This window comes from Protobothrops mucrosquamatus, unplaced genomic scaffold (genome assembly GCF_001527695.2).
Source record: "Protobothrops mucrosquamatus isolate PMUCROS unplaced genomic scaffold, P.Mucros_1.0 scaffold298, whole genome shotgun sequence".
Taxonomy (NCBI): Eukaryota; Metazoa; Chordata; class Lepidosauria; order Squamata; family Viperidae; genus Protobothrops; species Protobothrops mucrosquamatus.
In genome coordinates this window covers 207,413-225,578 of record NW_015386641.1, presented here as the reverse complement: position 1 = coordinate 225,578, position 18,166 = coordinate 207,413, and the positions used below count along the sequence as shown (strand labels likewise).

Below are 18,166 nucleotides of genomic sequence, written 5' to 3'. Positions count from 1 at the left end.
AATAAATAAATAAATAAATAAAATAAATAAAAGAGCCAAGGTTGCCTACCTCTGAACTAGAAGACTTCCAAGTTTCCTTCCAACTCTTGTTATTCTGAGTAGCCTCTGAAATACAAGCAGTGCCCTCAAGTTTCGATGTTTATAAGCCTGCATTTGGAGATCGGAGCAAGTTTGAGTGGGTACTGGCAATTATTACAAGTAGTCCTCAACTTATGACCACAGTTGGGACCAGTATTTCCATTATTAAGCAAAGCATTTGTTAAGCGAGTTGTAGCCAGTTTTCCAAGCTTTTATGGCACGGTTAAATGAATCATTCAGCTTAGTGTTAAGCAAATCTGGCTTTCCCCATTGACTTTGCTTGTCAGAAGCTCCCTGGAAAGGTCATGAGTGGCGATCACATGACCCTGAGACCCTGCCTCCACCGTCAATACATGCCAATGGCCACACACCTGAAATTTGGTCACGTGACCGTGGGGATGCTGAGATGGTTGTGTGAGTCCCAGATGTAAGTCACTTTTTCAGTGCCGTTTTAACGGCACTGTAAGTTGAGGGCTACCTAATTATCAGATTTAGGACGATTGCATATGTTCTATTTATTTTCTTTTTACTCTTTGGATCCTGTGATTCTGTTTGATGGCTTTTGTAAACTGCTTGGATTCAAATGCTTGGTGTAGAACTGGCTGTCTTAAATGAGCAGCTGAGCCCAACATTTCTGTTATTAAGCGAAACATTTGTTAAGTGAGTTTTGCCCCATTTTATGACCTTTCCTGCCACAGTTGTTAAGTGAATCACTGAAATCGTTAACTTTGTAACATGGTTGTTAAGTGAATCTGGCTTCCCCATTGACTTTGCTTGTCAGTGGGGAAGCCAGAAGGTGATCATGTGACCCCAGGACACTGCAACCGTCATAAATATGAACCAGTTGCCAAGCATCCAAATTTTGATCATATGACCACAGGGATGCTGCAATGGTCATAAGGGTGAAAAAAAATCATAAGTCACTTTGAACGGTCACTAAATGACCTGTTGTAAGACGAGGACTACCTGTACTGAACAAACAACAGTGTTTCCACAACTTCCTTACCAGGGATGTCTGTGGTAGGTGGGGCCTCAGAAAAAGTCAAGATGGCAGTCATGACTCATGAGATCAAAGCCTTGTCACTTTTTAACATATATGCAATTCCTATTAAAAGGAATAGAGCTTTGATCTCAAGATTGCAACTATCCTTCTTTTACTTTTTCAACCTCTCTTCTGTAAACACTCCCAATTATTATCTTGTTTAACAGAGAAAGAAATGGACCACAAGGATTGTATATAAAATTCATGCAGATGTACAGTACTAAAGAAGGATTATGTTGACACTCTAGTCAAATTTCAAGCATGCTTTATGTGCTAACTCCTGTCATGGAGATTTAAGGCTTTTGTTTTGTTTTGGTTTTTTTTGCTTAGTTTCTCTTTTCCAATCTTTTACTCTGTTTACCAGAAAAAAAAGATTATCTTGAATTTAAAAGATTCTCCCTGAGAGCAGTTGTAGCCAGAGAAAAAAGGAGGAAAAAAACCTTATCTTTTTTACCCTATTCTCAGCAAATCTAAATTCATCCTCCTGTCTTAAAAGTTAATTACTTGAGAGAGAAAAATCAGTTGTCCTTTCATGTAAATCTCCAGCTATTTCAGATTGCTTTTTATCATGAGGCATTTCTCAGATTCAACTGCAAAGTAAAATCAATTACCCTTTTGTTAATTATCTCATCTTTTCATGATCATTATCTTCATAAATCATTCTCCTGCTAAATCTTTATATTCTATTTCCTCTGCCTCCCTCTCCACTTGCTCTCTTTCTATCACCCATGCAACATTTCAGTGTTGTCATTCCCTCCAAAAGAGATCTTGTTGTTTTAGTTTGACTCTTCATAACAACTCTGAGCTTGGTTGTTTACTTGCAGTCATTTTATTATCGGACTAGGTAACATCATCAATTCTATTGAATGTGGGGCTTGTTCCCTGTTTATATACAGTGACTTGCCCTGCTAGTGTTGGTGAGGTTGTGGTTTTCTCCTTGGAAGTTCCTTGATTAGGGTATTGTTTTCTACTTGATTATTTTCCTGGTGTTAAATCCTGCTTATCTGTGTGCTGGTTGCTAGAAAGGATGTATTCTGGCCTTTCTGTTTCCTTCTTAGCTTTTGAATGGTATGTAAATGTGGTTTACCTCTATGTGCCTGTTGATGGCTAATTTGTCGAGTTTCCAAGAATTGCCTAGCATTTTTAAATTTAGATTAATATAGGATGCTTAGTTTCCCAGCTGAAACTATGGTTAAGTATTAAAAAGTATTCATCATGCCTTCTGAATGGTAGTTGATATTCATGGATGTGCTTTGCTAGTCTTCTGCCTGTCTGTCTTAATAAGGGCTGTTGCAATCCTTAACTGGTATGTTTGTGTTTCCTTTGTATATTGTATCTCTGTGTTTCCTTTGCAGAAACAACTGGAAGATTATCTCGCAAATCTCTTAAAAATGCCCCTGTACAAGAATTATCATGGAACAGTAAGTGACCTTCAGATGGTATTTACTTTTGTTAGTTAAAGTTATTCTGTGATTATTATCTGATTGTTTGGTAAAGAAAGATTAAATTAGCGCTGTGAGTTATAATTGACAACTTGATTTAAATATGTATAAATTATAACTTTAAGAGGTTTTCAAAAGGGTTTGGGCTGCCATATCAGAAATATTTGGGGTTTTTTTTTTAGGTGAAAGAGACATTTTGATTTTGTAAACCATAGCTTATGTTTAGAACAATATAAACCTAGCTAGTTACAACTTTTTCAGCAAATCATGGTTAAAGAACAACGCTAATCCAGCCAATCTGAAATTTATGTGTAATGTTCTTTCTGATATCAAGGTGTTATTGGCTGAATCTTGTGTTGTAAAGTACTACTGTAATGGAGAAATTAGCTCCCATTTTTCTTATTTCCTGCTTATCTTCTTGCTCTCTGTTTTCACTGCTTTTTTTTATAAAGGATACCCTCTCATTCATTGACTTAGCATGTGATATGATCCCCAAAAATATAACATTCATAATATGTGTATGTAGTGGGAAGGAGCATATCACTTAGATCTTCACCAAAGTTTAGGATTCAGTAAATTTGTGAGAACCCAGAGACAACTATATGTAGTCCTCATTTAGTGATTGCCTTGTTTTGCAACCATTCATAGTTACTACAGTGATGAAAAAATAACTTTGCAGCCAATCTTTGTATTTATAACCTTCACAGGTCCGTAAAGCAAAGGAAAACTGAAGTAAGATCCTAAGCACAGTTGTCATTTCAGTAAACAACTGAGTTGTGGCCCCAATTGTGGTTGCTAAATGAGGACTACCTATACTATTGAAGAAATTGCTACTCTTTTCTATGTTATAACCAAAAACCTAACTATCTACAAGGTGAGAGATGTGATGATGCAGTGGTTAGTATGCAGTATTGCAGGCTAATTTTGCTGACTCACCTGCTCAAGGTTGACTCAGCCTTCCATTCTTCCAAGGTTGGTAAAATGAGGACCCAGACTGTTGGGGGCCATATGCTGTAAACCACTTAGAGAGGGCTATAAAGCACTATGAAGCAGTATATAAGTCTTATTGCTTTTGCTATCTCTACTTCACTAATCACATGCAAATGTGGGAATCTGAATTAACAAAAGTTTACTACGATAAAGCTCAGCCACAATTTCCCCTTTTCAGTTTCTCTACCTGTTTTATGGAACTAATATTGCATAAAAGACATTTCTGCTTGAAACAGTGAAGAGTCTATTAGGCAGAGAACAATGCCGTCAGAAACACTTGAACTTCTATGTGTAGAGGCTATGTATCTCTACTTCTAGCTGTTGGATGTGACAAGAGAGAACTGTTTATGACATGTGGCATTCCTGGAATTGTCTAGTTTCCATTACTTGAAACAGAATGCTGAACTAAACAACCCAACAGGGCCCCCCTTTATGTTTTTCAAAAGGTGATTATAATTTGTCACCTGTTTGGGTAGGCTTGAACTAGTGTACATGTATAATAACATAATTGCCTTCTGTTCATAAATGCAATATTATGCCAACTTGGCACTTGGAAATGTTGAGTCATTGAAGAGGATTTAAGTACACAGTGCTGCAGTGTGAAATTTTGCTCCTGCAATGTTTTCACCTCTTACAGCGGTTCTCCAAGGCAGGTGTTCACTTTCTTTGTGGAATTTTACTGCTTGTTCAACAATTAATTTCTGGTAGCAGGAAATAATTCAAGTCCATTGAAGAATTATTTCAGGGGCAGAGTTTTAGATTCCAAATGTGTATACATGCACAGAAAGGAATACATGGGTGTGCCTGGACACGTATCCCAACAGTAATATTTCTTTGTTCTGCACATCCTGAAGAATAAAGTCACTTCCTGTATTAGGGAGTACATTTAATTACCAGATACTGTCTAGGTTATGGTCTTCCAGCATTACTGTTTGTGTACTTGATAGGTTTGTGGCTTTTCTGCCTTCTGGTTCTGTTGCAATATTGAATGCTGAGTTACAATCCAGGATTCATCCTGAATCCTATTATGCTTATCTTTTATATCATTCTCTTGGATGCTTTGATTATAGTCATTGTTTATGCCAAAGATCCTCTGATCTGTTGGCCTTTTGTAGTTTTCAATGATGATGGATGGTCAACAGCGTGTTTGTAAGACTTTCGTCTTGGGTGCTTTTTTCATCAGTGATGATCAGCTAATTCTGCATCCATTTGTTCACTATACAGCAAGGTCACTAATTCTCATTTGAAACCAATAACTGCTTATTGATTTGGTAATTGTGAGCTGTTTACCCCAGGTGGTAGTTTTGTAATTGCTGCATTTTTAAAAATTGCACTGCATCTCTGTAAAACGTGCATATAAGCATTGTAAAGAAAGAGATAAACAATCAGTGTCCTGCATGCGGTGCTTCACTTGAGATTCCTATAGCCAAAGTGAGTCGGTGGGATTAAAAATGTTGACCCAGTTTTTCTGCTATTTGCATGTGGAGGGAGAAATTAGTGCTTTAAGCCCTTCCCTCTCCTCAAAGGGCAATTCACTCCATTAGCAGAAAATTAAGGCCAAAGTGGGTGTCTTAAGTCAGAACACAAATCCTTAGAATGTTAAGCTAAGAATGTGGTCATAATCATAATTGCCTTTGTTTCTGGCTTAAAAGAACCTGAATTTTGTGTTTCAGAGGTGGCACGAAAGATTCTTTGGGACTTGTCTCCACCAAACAGCTGTTGCCAATTCACATTTAATTCTCCCTTCCTCTTAGAGGAATTTTCCCTACATGTTTCTCTTGTTCCATCAAGAGATGTTGGATGTTGACACTGAAATCTTCACAGGCCTTACTTTATAACCAAATTCATTGAAAAACCTGGTTGAGAACTTGAGTATTCCTTGGGATGGCTAAGGGAATCTCTAACTTCAGATGTAGGCATAGAACAGGGGTCTATGCAACCTTGACAACTTTTAAGACTTGTGGACTTCAGCTCCCAGAATTCCTCAGCCAGCTATGACATTCTGGGATTCTGGGAGCTGAAGTCCACAAGTCTTAAAGTTGTCAAGGTTGCAGACCTCTGGCATAGAAGATGTTACTTTGCTGTCCTTTATGGGATTTTGCAGCTTTTAAGCTCAAGGCATTCTACAGTACTTTTTTGCAGTACTGTTTCTCTTAATGATTACTCTGTAGACATGAAAAGATGGCAGAACCGCTGGACATACTGTCCAGAACTGCTCCATGCACCAGTACTTAGAAGGCGAGGGCTGGGCAGCACAAGCAAACAACAGCCAACAACTTAAAAGCCAGCCATCAACACACCCCGATCAGCATCTAAAAAGCCACATACAACAGGCACTATAAATGTCACGCACAGAACAGTACACATTCTGCTAGAGAGAAGTTTCCTGAGGATGGTCTCTAGCATGAGTCCAAAAGCTTGGAAGACAAAACTAACCCAGATAGGATCCTGCAACAAATCTTTTTGCTTAATATATTGACAAGTCTAACCCTAGGCAGCTAGTTTGTTTCAGTACATTATCTTACCTAGAGACAACCATATTTAACAATGTTTCACTAACATGGCTAATATATATTTTTTAATTTTGGCCCCAAACCATGTATGACAGTACAATATATGATTATAGCCAGTTTGCCTTATTCAACAAATAATTATAAAACTAAAAGGGTCGGACACGACAACGCAACTAACAACAAAAAACATAGCTAGCACAATGTGTAAACATGGATACTGTTTGTTGGAAAAGCCATAGTGCCTTTTTCATATTTAACACTAAAGCCATATAGTCTGGCTTGGATTACTGTGATGGTTTAAGTTCATCACAGTAACCCAAAACCAAATAAATTAGTTCATTATTTATTAAAATATCTGAATCAGGGTTTGGCTCAAATATGGTTTGTGATTCCAGGAATAATAATGTATATTTTCCCCCATTATGGAGAGGGCAACACCTGTATGTGTCTTGTCCCCAATAGAGGTTTCCTGCTGACCTCATCATCATCAACAACAACAGCAGCAGAAGTTATCCAACCTTTGACAAATGCAAACATTCCAAAATATATCAGTACAAAATTATAGTGCTATCATCTACAGGCAATACAAATACCCAAGAAGCAGGAATTTTGTATCATTGTGGAGTTCTTCCTGTTCTCTAATCTTGGTTGTTTCCTTGCAGATGTTTTGTTGTCTAATCAGGTAACATCCTCAGTGAACTGGTGATGTTATCTAGCTGGGTAATAAAATGTCTGGAAGTAAACAACCAATTTCAAAGATGACCAAGAATTCCACAGTTCAAATCTGAGCTATATTCCCTTTTATTAGCATTGCATCATTCTTAATCTGAGTAAGACCTCAACCCATAGCTTGCTTCTCTGCAGTTTTCAGAGCATCACAACCACAATTTTGTGGAGGAAATTTGGGCTGAGAAATGGTGGTCATCCAGTATCCCAATGAGGTATAATGGTTGAATGTAATCTTGGGTTTTCTCTGTTGTCAGCTTAACCACTAAAACACACTGGTCCTTTGCTTATAGAAGATTCTAGGTTCAGTTCCTCTCTGGGAGAAATAATCAAGACTATAAACATTGGAGAAGCTTCTAGATGAGTCCTGGGATATCTGCCATTATTCAGAGGCTGTGTTGCCATAACATGCCTACTTGATGGTTTTCTCAACCCAAGTCTCTGGTTTTGGACCAACCCTACAAAGGTTGGATTTACACAACATACTAAATGCATTTAGCTTGTTTGTGGTTCTGCATTTTGTATAGAGGTCACAGAATAACAAGATGGGTCCGGATGAAACTGACTTAGCTTAAGGCCACTTTTTCTATTCTCCTGGCCCACAACAAGTTCGACCTCAGAAGATAATGGTCAACATGGAACTTTTCAATAACTTTTGCTCTGGCATTTATGGCAAGATTAAATGTTGTAGAATCCTACCTGTTTCACTGCTATTTTCATATGGGATCCTATCAGGTGAAAGAAGTCAGGAACCAGGATAGAAAGTACTACACCTTTATTTCATACTACATTTAGATAAGAATCTGAACCACAAGGTGAATTGATCCCCAATAAAACTAAGGTGACATCAAAGGGGCCTGAACTTAAGTCTCTTATGGGAATGTAGAGACTTCAAACTGATGATGCATTTAACCCTGCCATCAGGCTTGGCCTAGTTGTCTCCTACAGATTCCCTGTCACAGGAAATAAATATCTGTTTTTGCTGGAAATTGATTTAAGCATCCCAGAAACATTGTAGTAAAGCAATACATAGACTATTTTTGCATTAAATTAATGGAAAATGTTCCCTTTCCCTTTGTATTTCACTTTTCAGATGGAATTCCTTGGTGTAAGTCAGTTGTCATTCATCCATGATCTAGGACCTAAAGGCATGTAAGTCTTGGCCTCTTTATGAATATGTTTATTGAAAACATTTCTGTTTCCTGTTTTCAACTTCTGGTTTAGAGAACGTTTAAGTAGAACATATAACTGCTCTGGAAAGTAGGGCAATTATGTGTGTTTGGTGCCATTCATTTGTTTGTTTACTTAATTTCTCATATTTCTATAGTTGCCCATCTCACAACAAAGTGATTTTAGGCAGCTTACTGTACAACAGAAACAATCCTAAAAATCCAAATGTAAAATAACTGGGATTTAAAAAACAGCCAGCAATATTATTGCTGTAACAAGACAGTGGACAGAACTGATGTTAAAAACAATACAGACATTTCATTAACTCACCATTTGCATTGAGATCCTCAGGCCTGCTGACACAGCCATGTTTTAAGGCACCTCTAGGAAGATGTCAAGGATGGGGCAAATCTCACCTCAGAGGGGCAGACAATATTCCACAGGGTAGGTGCCACAGCAAAAAAGGCCCATCTTCTTAAAGGACCCACAGCATACCTCTTCTGCCTGACCTGACAAGACAAGTAGATATAATCAGGTGGAGGCAGTCCCTCAGGTAAACTGGCCCCGTGCTAGGAAGGACTTTAAAAGTGAAACCCAGCATTTTGAATTGGACCTGGAAGCAAACTGGTAACCAGTGCAGTTCATAGGACAGCAGTGTTTCAAAAGTGCTTTTTTAAAAGGAAAGCGGCCTTTCTTGTTTTTCCTTGAAGATATTTCAAGTCAGAACTGAAGAAGCTTCTTGGATCAAAAGTGAAATGTCCTCAAGGAAAAATAAAGGAAGCCTAGTTGCCTCTCAAAAAAGCATCTTTGGGACAATCATGACCCGGATGACTGAGAATCTCCATAGACATAGGACAGGAGTGTAACATGTGCCAGTCTGGAGACACACATAGCTGCCTGTCCTGCTGCATTAGGCATCAGCTGAAGCTTCTGGATATTCTTGAAGGGTAGCCCCAGGTAGAGCATAGTACAGTAGTCCATTTGGGAGGTGACCAGGGCATGAGTGACTGTGAGCAGTCCAGGAACTGGTGCACAACACAAAACACAAACACAAGGGCATTGAAGCTGTACGTATAACCACACACATGCCCAGTTAATGCAGATTTCTGACCTTTCAAAATTTTGGTAGGGAGAATTGGGTAAATATTCAAGTTGTATGCAGAAAGATACACAGGTGACAACACTTAATCAATGTGACTAATTTTGAAAAAGCTAAGCAGGGCAGCGAATGGATAATACTGTATGGGAGAACACTGGGAAATCTTAGAACTGTAGGATAGCTGGAAGAAGGTATTGATAAACTACATTCATGTGTTGTAAGAAAACAGTATGGGTGCGTGGGTGTGTGTCCATGTAATCACCAGAAGCTGTGCTCAAACCTGAGGGAGATTTTATGCAGAAAGAGATTTGCAGGATGAGAAGCTGTGAATTTTTCAGCCACCTCCTGCTTCTATTTCTGTAGCAACTAGAGTTAGTGACAACTTGTCGTGAAAGATTTCCCCCCTCTAATTCCTGCCAACTACAACATTGCCTAAAGCGATGGCGAACTGATGACATGTATGTCACAGGTGACATGACATGCCTCCAGATCAAGGGCAATCCATTTACATAACCTGATTAAGAAAAAGCTATGAATGTGTGCATGAAATCATCACAACTTGTGAATTCCAGAGAGTTGAAGGCAGATTCTAGCTGGATGTTCTTTTTAAAAAAATGGAATTCCTAATGATAAGAATTCAGCAGAAAGTTGGCAAGCTCTCCTTTGCTGATATATTTGCTGGATATATTCAAGCAGAGACGACGGAACTTTCTATCCAGGAACATTGGATTCCTGTCCTGGACAGGGGATTGGATTTGATAACCTAAACATCTGCCCCTAGCATTACAGTTCTGTAAATCTGAAACAGACACAGCTTTATAGTCAGTCATGAATAGACTTGATTGTACTAGCTGGCTCTACCATGCTTCACCACGTGGTTCTTTCAATGTTGGCTTATTTCATATTTATTGTATTATTTGCCTCTGGCTGGTAATCCAAGAAGCAAATCTTAAAGGACACATGCTTTGCTTTTAGTTTAAGGCTTCACTTGTTACCAACTAAAGAAATAAGCAAGCCATCCATTCAAGAAGTCCACTGAGAAATAGATTTAGGTTAGAGCATGATCTGGTGGATTTATTGTTAACCAAGCATAAATTGTGGTTGTTTGAATGCATCCAATTCAAGGTATTGGTATCAACACTTAAAAGTCCTGCAGGGCAAAGGCCCAGGTTATCTTGGCAAACTTCTTCTCTAGGTAGACTCTGCCCAAAATATTCGTTCAGCCTGGGATGGGATATTGTGGGTACCCTGCCTTCTGAGTTTAGAGGCGAAGAAAGCCAGAAGCACAGCTTTGTAGTGATCACCCAACCCTCTGGAGCTAAATCATATGAACACTATATTTGGCATATTCAGGTTAACAATGAAACAATTCAGACAGCCTTTTGGAGTTTGAAAACCTATGCACAGGGCGCCAGTGAGTTTTGTGTTAATTTTATGTTCAGTTTTCACTCTGTAAAATTTGATGGATTTTAATGATGCTTTAATATTGGATTCAGTAAGGAAAGAGTATATATAAGTATCGCAAATAAGTAAACCTTGCAGACAAATTATAGAGATGGTTCCTGATATGAAAAAGGAAATGCACCGGGGGTCTCTTTCTTCGTCTTTGAAATTGGTTGGAAAAAACCCTGCAGGATTGGACTTTGTTCAGTGATATCCAGTAGAGCAGTGTTTCTCAACCTTGTCCATTTGAAGATGTATGGACTTCAACTCCCAGGATGCCCCAGCCACTCATGCTGGTTGGGGAATTCTGGGAGTTGAAGTCCACACATCTTCAAGTGAACAAGGTTGAGAAACACTGCAGTAGAAAAAAAAACAAATAGGTTTTTCTTCTAAAGATTTGCTAAATCATTGCACCCCCTTTTCTTTTCTTTGTTTCCAGAGAGGGTATGATTATGAAAAGATCTGGAGGACACAGGATTCCTGGCTTGAACTGTTGCGGGCAAGGAAGGTTATGCTACCGATGGTCAAAAAGGTACTTTTGTAGAAATTCTGAATTTCTTTCTAGATGCTCTTTTCCAGCATTAAGCTGAATATATTAGCAGCAAAGAAAAAAAAAGCTGCAGGTGGTACAAGTAATTTTTGCTCTCTTAACAGCTGTCTGGTACGTTTTAAGCAGAAGAAACATTTTGAAAAAACCGGAATGATATTACTCTCACCTAAACCAGAGATGCAAAACTAGTGACAGATGGAGTTGTATATATTAAATTGGACCCCTTTTGCACTCAGTTTCATGAATTACCTGGCAATAACTCATAGCTCACCTTTATTCAAGCACCAGGAGCCCATTTTTAATACTTTTCTGCTTTGTTCCTTTTCTTTTCAGAAAGACCAATAGGGATCAAATTTTTTTACCTTAAAAACAGCAAGGACACAACGTGGGGGCAGGGATTAGTGAATCCAGATATATTTTTTCAGAACATACTGTCCAGATAGGTAGGACAAACACAAGTTTTAATGTAATTAAACAACTAAATACGGTTCAGATTAGTTAGCCTTTATTACAAGGCTAAAAGTTGGTGTACCTCAATGTTTTGTGCAAAAGTCGGTATAGAGCAGTGGTGGCAAACCTATGGCACAGGTGCCAGAGGCGGCACTCAGAGCCCTCTCTGTGGGCACACATGCCATTGCCCAGCCTCACCTCCCCCCACAACCCCCTCCTCTCCAGCAGCCCCCCTGAAGGAGAGTTGCCTCTGAGCGTGGCCCATGCAGAGCAGCGCAGCCAAGGACATGGCAGCCAGGCAGCGTAGACAAGACTTTGCCCTCACACCCCATCATGCACAGTTGATGCTGCAGGGTGCGGGCAGAGGGTGTGACCACCATAGCGTTGCTGGGCTGCCTGGGCACTCGGTCTCTAAAAAGGTTCGCCATCACTGGTATAGAGATTCATAGATGGATGACGTGTTCAGGCATAGCATGAGAATCAAATGCATTAAAACTACTGTGTTTAGTTGATAACTGGGATTCATCAATCAATTCAAAACATTTTAATTTTAAAGACAGTGCCCTCAGTTAATGTTACCGAGAGCCAGTCTGGTGTGATGGTTAAGGCACCTGGCTGAACTAGGGAGATCATGAGTTCTAGTCCCATTCAGGCACAAAGCCAGGTGGGTGACCTTGGGCCAGTCACTCTTTCTCAGCCCTAGAAGGAAGAAGACAATAGCAAACCACGTTCAAAAATCTTGCCAAGAAAACTTCAGGCATTTGCCATGAGTCAATATTCTCTTGACGCACCACACACACACACACACACACACACACAATCATTATTCCTATTATTCCTATTTGATGAATAATCAATGCATACTTTTCTTCTTAAAATGAAAGATTCATTGATTAGGAATTAAAACACCCTCCTACAAAGGAACAGAGTAAATTGCACTTCGGGTTAGCGGCTAACTAAGCAATTTATTAATTAAATTTAAAGTGACAGTGTATACTTATAAAATATGCCACAGCCTTACTTTAGGCTTGTTTTTAGGTAGGAATGGCATTCTGCTTATGAACTATGGCTTCTCTAGTTCATTTTCTGTCATTATTTTAAATGCAAATAAAATATTTTTTAAAAAAAAAACCCTGATGGTTTCTCTCATTGGAAACAACCTCTTTGTAGAAATAACCTCAGTGGGTCCAACTTCAAAGAAATGCTTCAAGGCAGCCACCAGCACCTTTTAATTTTTATGAAATGACTATGGAGCCTAAGGAAGGCCCAAAGGCATCTCTGGATATACAGAAAAGACCAAGCTACAGTCTTGCACTTTCTTTGGCTTGTTGGCAGGTCCATGGAAGTCTGGAAAGACTGTTATTGTGGCCATTGTCTGGCTAATCCCTGACTTAGGATGGTCCTTGGTCTATATAGACACTTTCCTAGGTGGGCTGGGGTTTAAGTCTCATCTAATATGATATGATGGATGATTGAGGGAACTAGTATGTCTAGTCTAGCAAAGAGAAGGAGTAAGGGGGATATGATAGAAGACTTCCAGTACTTGAGGGTCTGTCACAGAGAAGAGGGTGGACCTGTTCTTCAAAGCACCTGAGGGCAGGACAAGAAGCAATGGATGGAAACTAATCAAGGAGAGATCCAGCTTAGAACTAAGGAGGAATTTCTGGCAGTGAGAACAATTAATCAGTAAACCGGCTTACCTCCAGCAGTTGTCAGTGCTCCATCACTGGAGGCTTTCAAGAGGAGACTGGACATCCATTTGTCTAGAATGGTGCAGGGTCTCCTGCTTGATCTGGGGGCTGGACTAGAAGAGATCCAGGGTCCCTTTCAACCCTATTATTATTATTTTATTTAATAGTAATATGTGCCTTGCCTTCCCCTGCCCCAATTGCATAGTGGCCATTAGAATCTTCCCCAAAGGTACTTACAACCCAGCTCTGAGGTTCCAACAGCAGTACACACACACACACACACACACACACACACACATTGTCCCATGACTACATTTCGGGCACTACGGAACCAGCTGATTGGTTGTGGCATTCTATAATCACATGACCACAATTCACGATGGTTTTTTTTTTATGATTTCTGACCTTTTCACCGATTTCCAGCAAAAAAACAACAACCACGCCCATAGGAACAAATGGATTTGCTTTGCAGTCATTGTGTATGCTTTATAACCACTGCAGTAAAGGTCATAAAATCAGGTTTGTCACATAGGTGCCCCGATTTATAACCATCATGGCTTATGGCAGAAATTCTAGGATCCATTATGGTGATACGTTGAGAACTATCTGTACTACTAATAGTAACAATGGTGATATTAACCTTATTATTAGCATTCTCCTAGATTTAAGTAACCTTACAGTTTCTAAGATGCTGTCAGAGTTCTGTGTTTGTTTTGCTTTTTTGTTCAAGTCCTATAAATTCAGTACCAATTTACTCTTGGTCCTCTTTCGCTTCCTGATTCGCCTCCCAAGGAAACCTACTGGGAAATAAATCCCATCAGACAGAGTTTGCATTCTATGGATGGGGGAGGATATGACCATAGCAATGCCTAAATTGTCTGGGCATTTCTCTCTCTTTTTTTTAGTAAGACTCTACTTTAAGCCTTTTTCTTTTCGCGCTGTCTTCCTTTCTTTCTTTGAAACATGTTTTGCCTTGTAGACTCAAGGAAGATGCAGTACAACCTTGGCTACCAATTTGCTGCCCAATGTTCCCAGACAATTGTTGTCCTTGGAGAGCACTGGGGTGTCCTGAAACATTTACAAAATCTCAATTCAATTAGCAGCGTGGAGACAATGTAGGTTTTGTCCTGGAGTACATGGCACCATCCAATCACTGTCGCCAATAAGCAGGCTGGACGTCCTCGGTTGCTCATTTGCATTTTATGGAACATCAAGTCTCAGCCTCCCAAAGCAGAGAGACAAAAGCAGATCTTCCCAAGACAAAAAATAACAGAATCTGCTGCATGCACAGTCAGCATGTCCAACTGTTCTTCCACCACTGCCCCATTCAAATTAAATAGCTTTTAAGATGAAATGAATGCTATCTCGAGGCTCACAAAAGTTGCACTTATGGTTGATTGGAAACCCTCTTACAGATTTTTTTTGTGTGTGTGTGAAACAAAAAACCATGAATTTTAACGATTTATAGTTTTAGACCGACTAGATTAAAGAAAGAAGTGAGTTATGTTGTAGCCCTAGAACAGTGATGGCGAACCTATGGCATGCGTGCCAGAGGCGGCACTCGGAGCCCTCTCTGTGGGCACACATGCTGTCGCCCCAGCCCCGCCTCCCCCCACGGCCTCCTCCTCACCAGCAGCCCCCCCTGGAGGAGAGTCACCCCCAGGCAGCCAAGGACATGGCAGCCAGGCAGCAGGGACAAGACTCCGCCGTCGCACGCAGATAATGTTGCGGGGTACGGGCGGAGGGCATGGCTGCTATGATGCTGCAGGGCCACCTGGGCGATCTGCAGTGGGCCATGGAGGCAGTGGGTGGCCCTGCGGGTGGGCAGGGAAGGGGGCGGGCAGGGGAAGAGCAGGCAGGGCGGGGGGCGGGTTTTGGGCACTTGGTCTCTAAAAGGTTCGCCATCACTGCCCTAGAATAAGAAACCACTTTGTCCCAAAGGTGCTTTTTCAAGAGGCAACTGGACTTCCTTTGTTTTTCCTTGAAGTCATGTGGCTTCCCATTCAAGAAGCTTCTTCAGTTCTGACAAAGAATGTCCAGTTGTCTCTTGAAAAAGCACCGTTGGGACAACCATGACCTTGACTGAGAAACTCCATAGACAAGAAACCACTTTGTACGTGTTTTTTTTTCTTTACTATTTTTTTCTTTTCTTGCACTTTTAACCCTCTCCTTGATTTCTTTCTTCCTTTCTTTTTTCTCTGTATATTAATATTAGTTTTTACTCTTTTTTTTAAACCCTTTTAATAAAATTATACCAAAATGAAGCTCACAAAAGTAACAGAATTTCAGGGCGGCCACCTGCTGCACTGTGCAAAACCTTGTGTAATTACACCAAATTCTCCCATAATCGTATACAGGTACCACCTAGCTTACAATGAGTTCAACTCTGGGCAATTCCACGGACATGTTATCTAATTTTCTTGGCTGTGATACAGAAATGATTTGGAACAGGCTATTTGGCAGACAGAAAAGGAGACAGCAATAAGTGGGTAAATGTTAATGGTTGGCAGATGGATGCTTCTCCCTAAGTAGCAAACAGACTTAGTTTTGACGCTTTGCTATTAATGATGGCATCGCTACAGCACTTCTAAATTGCATGAAGAATTGGCACATGAGGTGATTTGGAACAAGTCATCATTCTGCAGCAACAAAGTGGAGAAATATACCAGTTCTGGTCCCGCTTGGTGAAGAGGAACACTTTGAATGCTCACATGACACATGTTCTGAATTCATAAGAATTAAGAGCTTCACGTAGGGAAAGCATGTGGCCAGAGTATGCTTATGCTTCCCCCCCATACCGATTTGTCATTTCCTGTACCAAGAAATACAACTGCCAAGCAATGCATACCATCACAGATGAAGAGGCAAAACATAAAAATAACAAGGTGTTCCTAGTCCTTCTGAAGTAGTCTGGAGAAAGCCCTCCACCCCAGCCATGATTTGAGATCAGTGAAGAGTTCTTCCTTCTCCTGTGGAAAACATGCATCCATTTTGAGAACTGGTTTTGTGAAGCATTCACTTCGGTATTCTGACTATGTATGTGCATACCCTGATGGTAAAAATAGTTTGAATAGGAGACTTTCTCCTCCACATTCCTCCCACAGCACTTAGGAAGTCTACACTGAACATAGCAAAATCTGTTCAGTCTTCTCCTATCCCAGTGGTTTGTGTGTGTGTGTATGTGTACATGCATGTGCACACACTTTTTCTCTCTCACTCTCTGCTGCACAGCCTGTTGCTTAGCAATACATCTTTTCAAAGCTAAAGTTGCAGTCTCCTTTTTATAAACTTTAATGGAATTAAGTTGGTGTGTTTTATAAACAACTTTTGCAGTAACAGCTGAGTTTTAAAGTGTTGAGTCTATAATGATGGGTGGAAGCGTTTCAAAACAATGTGCTCCAGAAATTGGAGACCAGGAATCACTAGCCAAACAAACATTGAATGCGATTTTTGTTGAATCAAGTCCTAGACTTAAAGGTGGCTTATGTTACCAGAGCACATTGGTGAATGTGTCTTTTCTGAGTCACTTCCAGCATTGAGGCTCAGAAGACCCAGTGAGTCACTGAAGAGCTTAGCAACTAATTATTGCCTAGGAAAATTTCAACCTGAGTTGCATGGATATGAAAAGTGCCAGAATGGAATATTCCACTCTACTTGGCCCTGGGGGATGTCATTTCTGAATTGTAAAATCGGAGACATGGAGAAAATCACAAATGCAGAGCAGAAAGGAACAAGTATAAAAACTTTAGTCCAATTAAAAACTCCATTCCAGAGGGTAAAAAAAGCACCCACATTAAATTGGGATAATGACAACATCTATAGAGCCACAGAACTGTAAGGTTGAAAAACCTAATTCTCACAGTTGTCTAATATGTATGGATATCAACCCTTAGAGTGTGCAATGGTATTATTATTTATTCCTTTTATTATCTTCTTTACTTCCCCCTTTTATTGGTATTATGGTTTGTCACACAGTCAGCCAAATGTTCAGACTGGATTTAGCACTTTTGTCCACCTATCAAGTCCTTTCTAAGGACCTGAGATAGGCAGATGTGTATTATGGTTCGTCACACAATCAGCCAGATGTTCAGGCATTTTTGTCTACCTATCGAGTAATTATTTTTTCCATTGATTTGCAAGTACACTGAATGCTTCTACCAGAGACAAATTCCTTGTATGTCTAATCACATTTGCCAATAAAGTATTCAATTCAGTTCAACTTTCTAGCTGCCATATTGTTTAAGGGGGAAAAGGTGCTGCTAAATCAGAGGTGTTCAATCTTGGCAACTTTAAGACTTGTGGACTTCAACTCCCAGAATTCCCCAGCCAGTAGGTTGAAGTTGAAGTCCACAAGTCTTAAGTTGCCAAGGATGGACACCCATGTGCTAAGCCTTTGAGGTTTGGAATATCAGTTCTGGTTTGCTTTAGAAAATGTAACAAAATGCAGCCATGTTTACAAAACTACATCTTTGTAACTGGAAATTGGATTACCCTTAGTTGAGTAAGACATTTAGTCCAGGGCTAGACGCTCTCTCTTTTGGAATATTGCTACCTCTTAGCACAGTGGCCTCCAAATAATTTTTCTGAAGAATTCATTCATAAAAATGTCATCTTAGTCAGCCTTCCACATCATACTACCAGCTCTGATTGTTATGTTGGAGCTTCAGAACTTCAGCAACTTCAGAATTCCTAGCCAGCTGTTGTTTTTCTTTGTGTCTGACCCATATGATTTCTTGCACGCACCTAGTTCTTGTAGCAAAGTTATTAACAGAGGATGCAATGAAGGGTTTTGTGGTAGATGCTAATTAGCACATAGAAGCAATGACCAGCCCAAGGTGACTCATCTGACTCCCACACATAAAGGAGAACTATAGATCTTGGTGCTGAATTAACTCATTTTCTAAGTTTCTGCTATACAAGGCCAGTTTGGTGTAATGATTAAGGTATCAGGCTAGAAACTGGGAGTTATTGA

At 39.9% G+C, this 18,166-nt stretch overlaps 1 protein-coding gene across 1 annotated transcript in view; it reads left to right on the top strand.

The window, feature by feature from the left end:
* The window catches only part of PLD1 (phospholipase D1), a 120,838-nt gene that overhangs the window by 52,581 nt on the left and 50,091 nt on the right, over nucleotides 1–18,166 (top strand). The window contains exons 7-9 of the mRNA XM_015814930.1: nucleotides 2,476–2,541; nucleotides 7,885–7,943; nucleotides 10,943–11,035. Of these exons, the coding sequence (XP_015670416.1) occupies nucleotides 2,476–2,541; nucleotides 7,885–7,943; nucleotides 10,943–11,035 (218 nt within the window). The remainder of the gene's footprint in view (nucleotides 1–2,475; nucleotides 2,542–7,884; nucleotides 7,944–10,942; nucleotides 11,036–18,166) is intronic.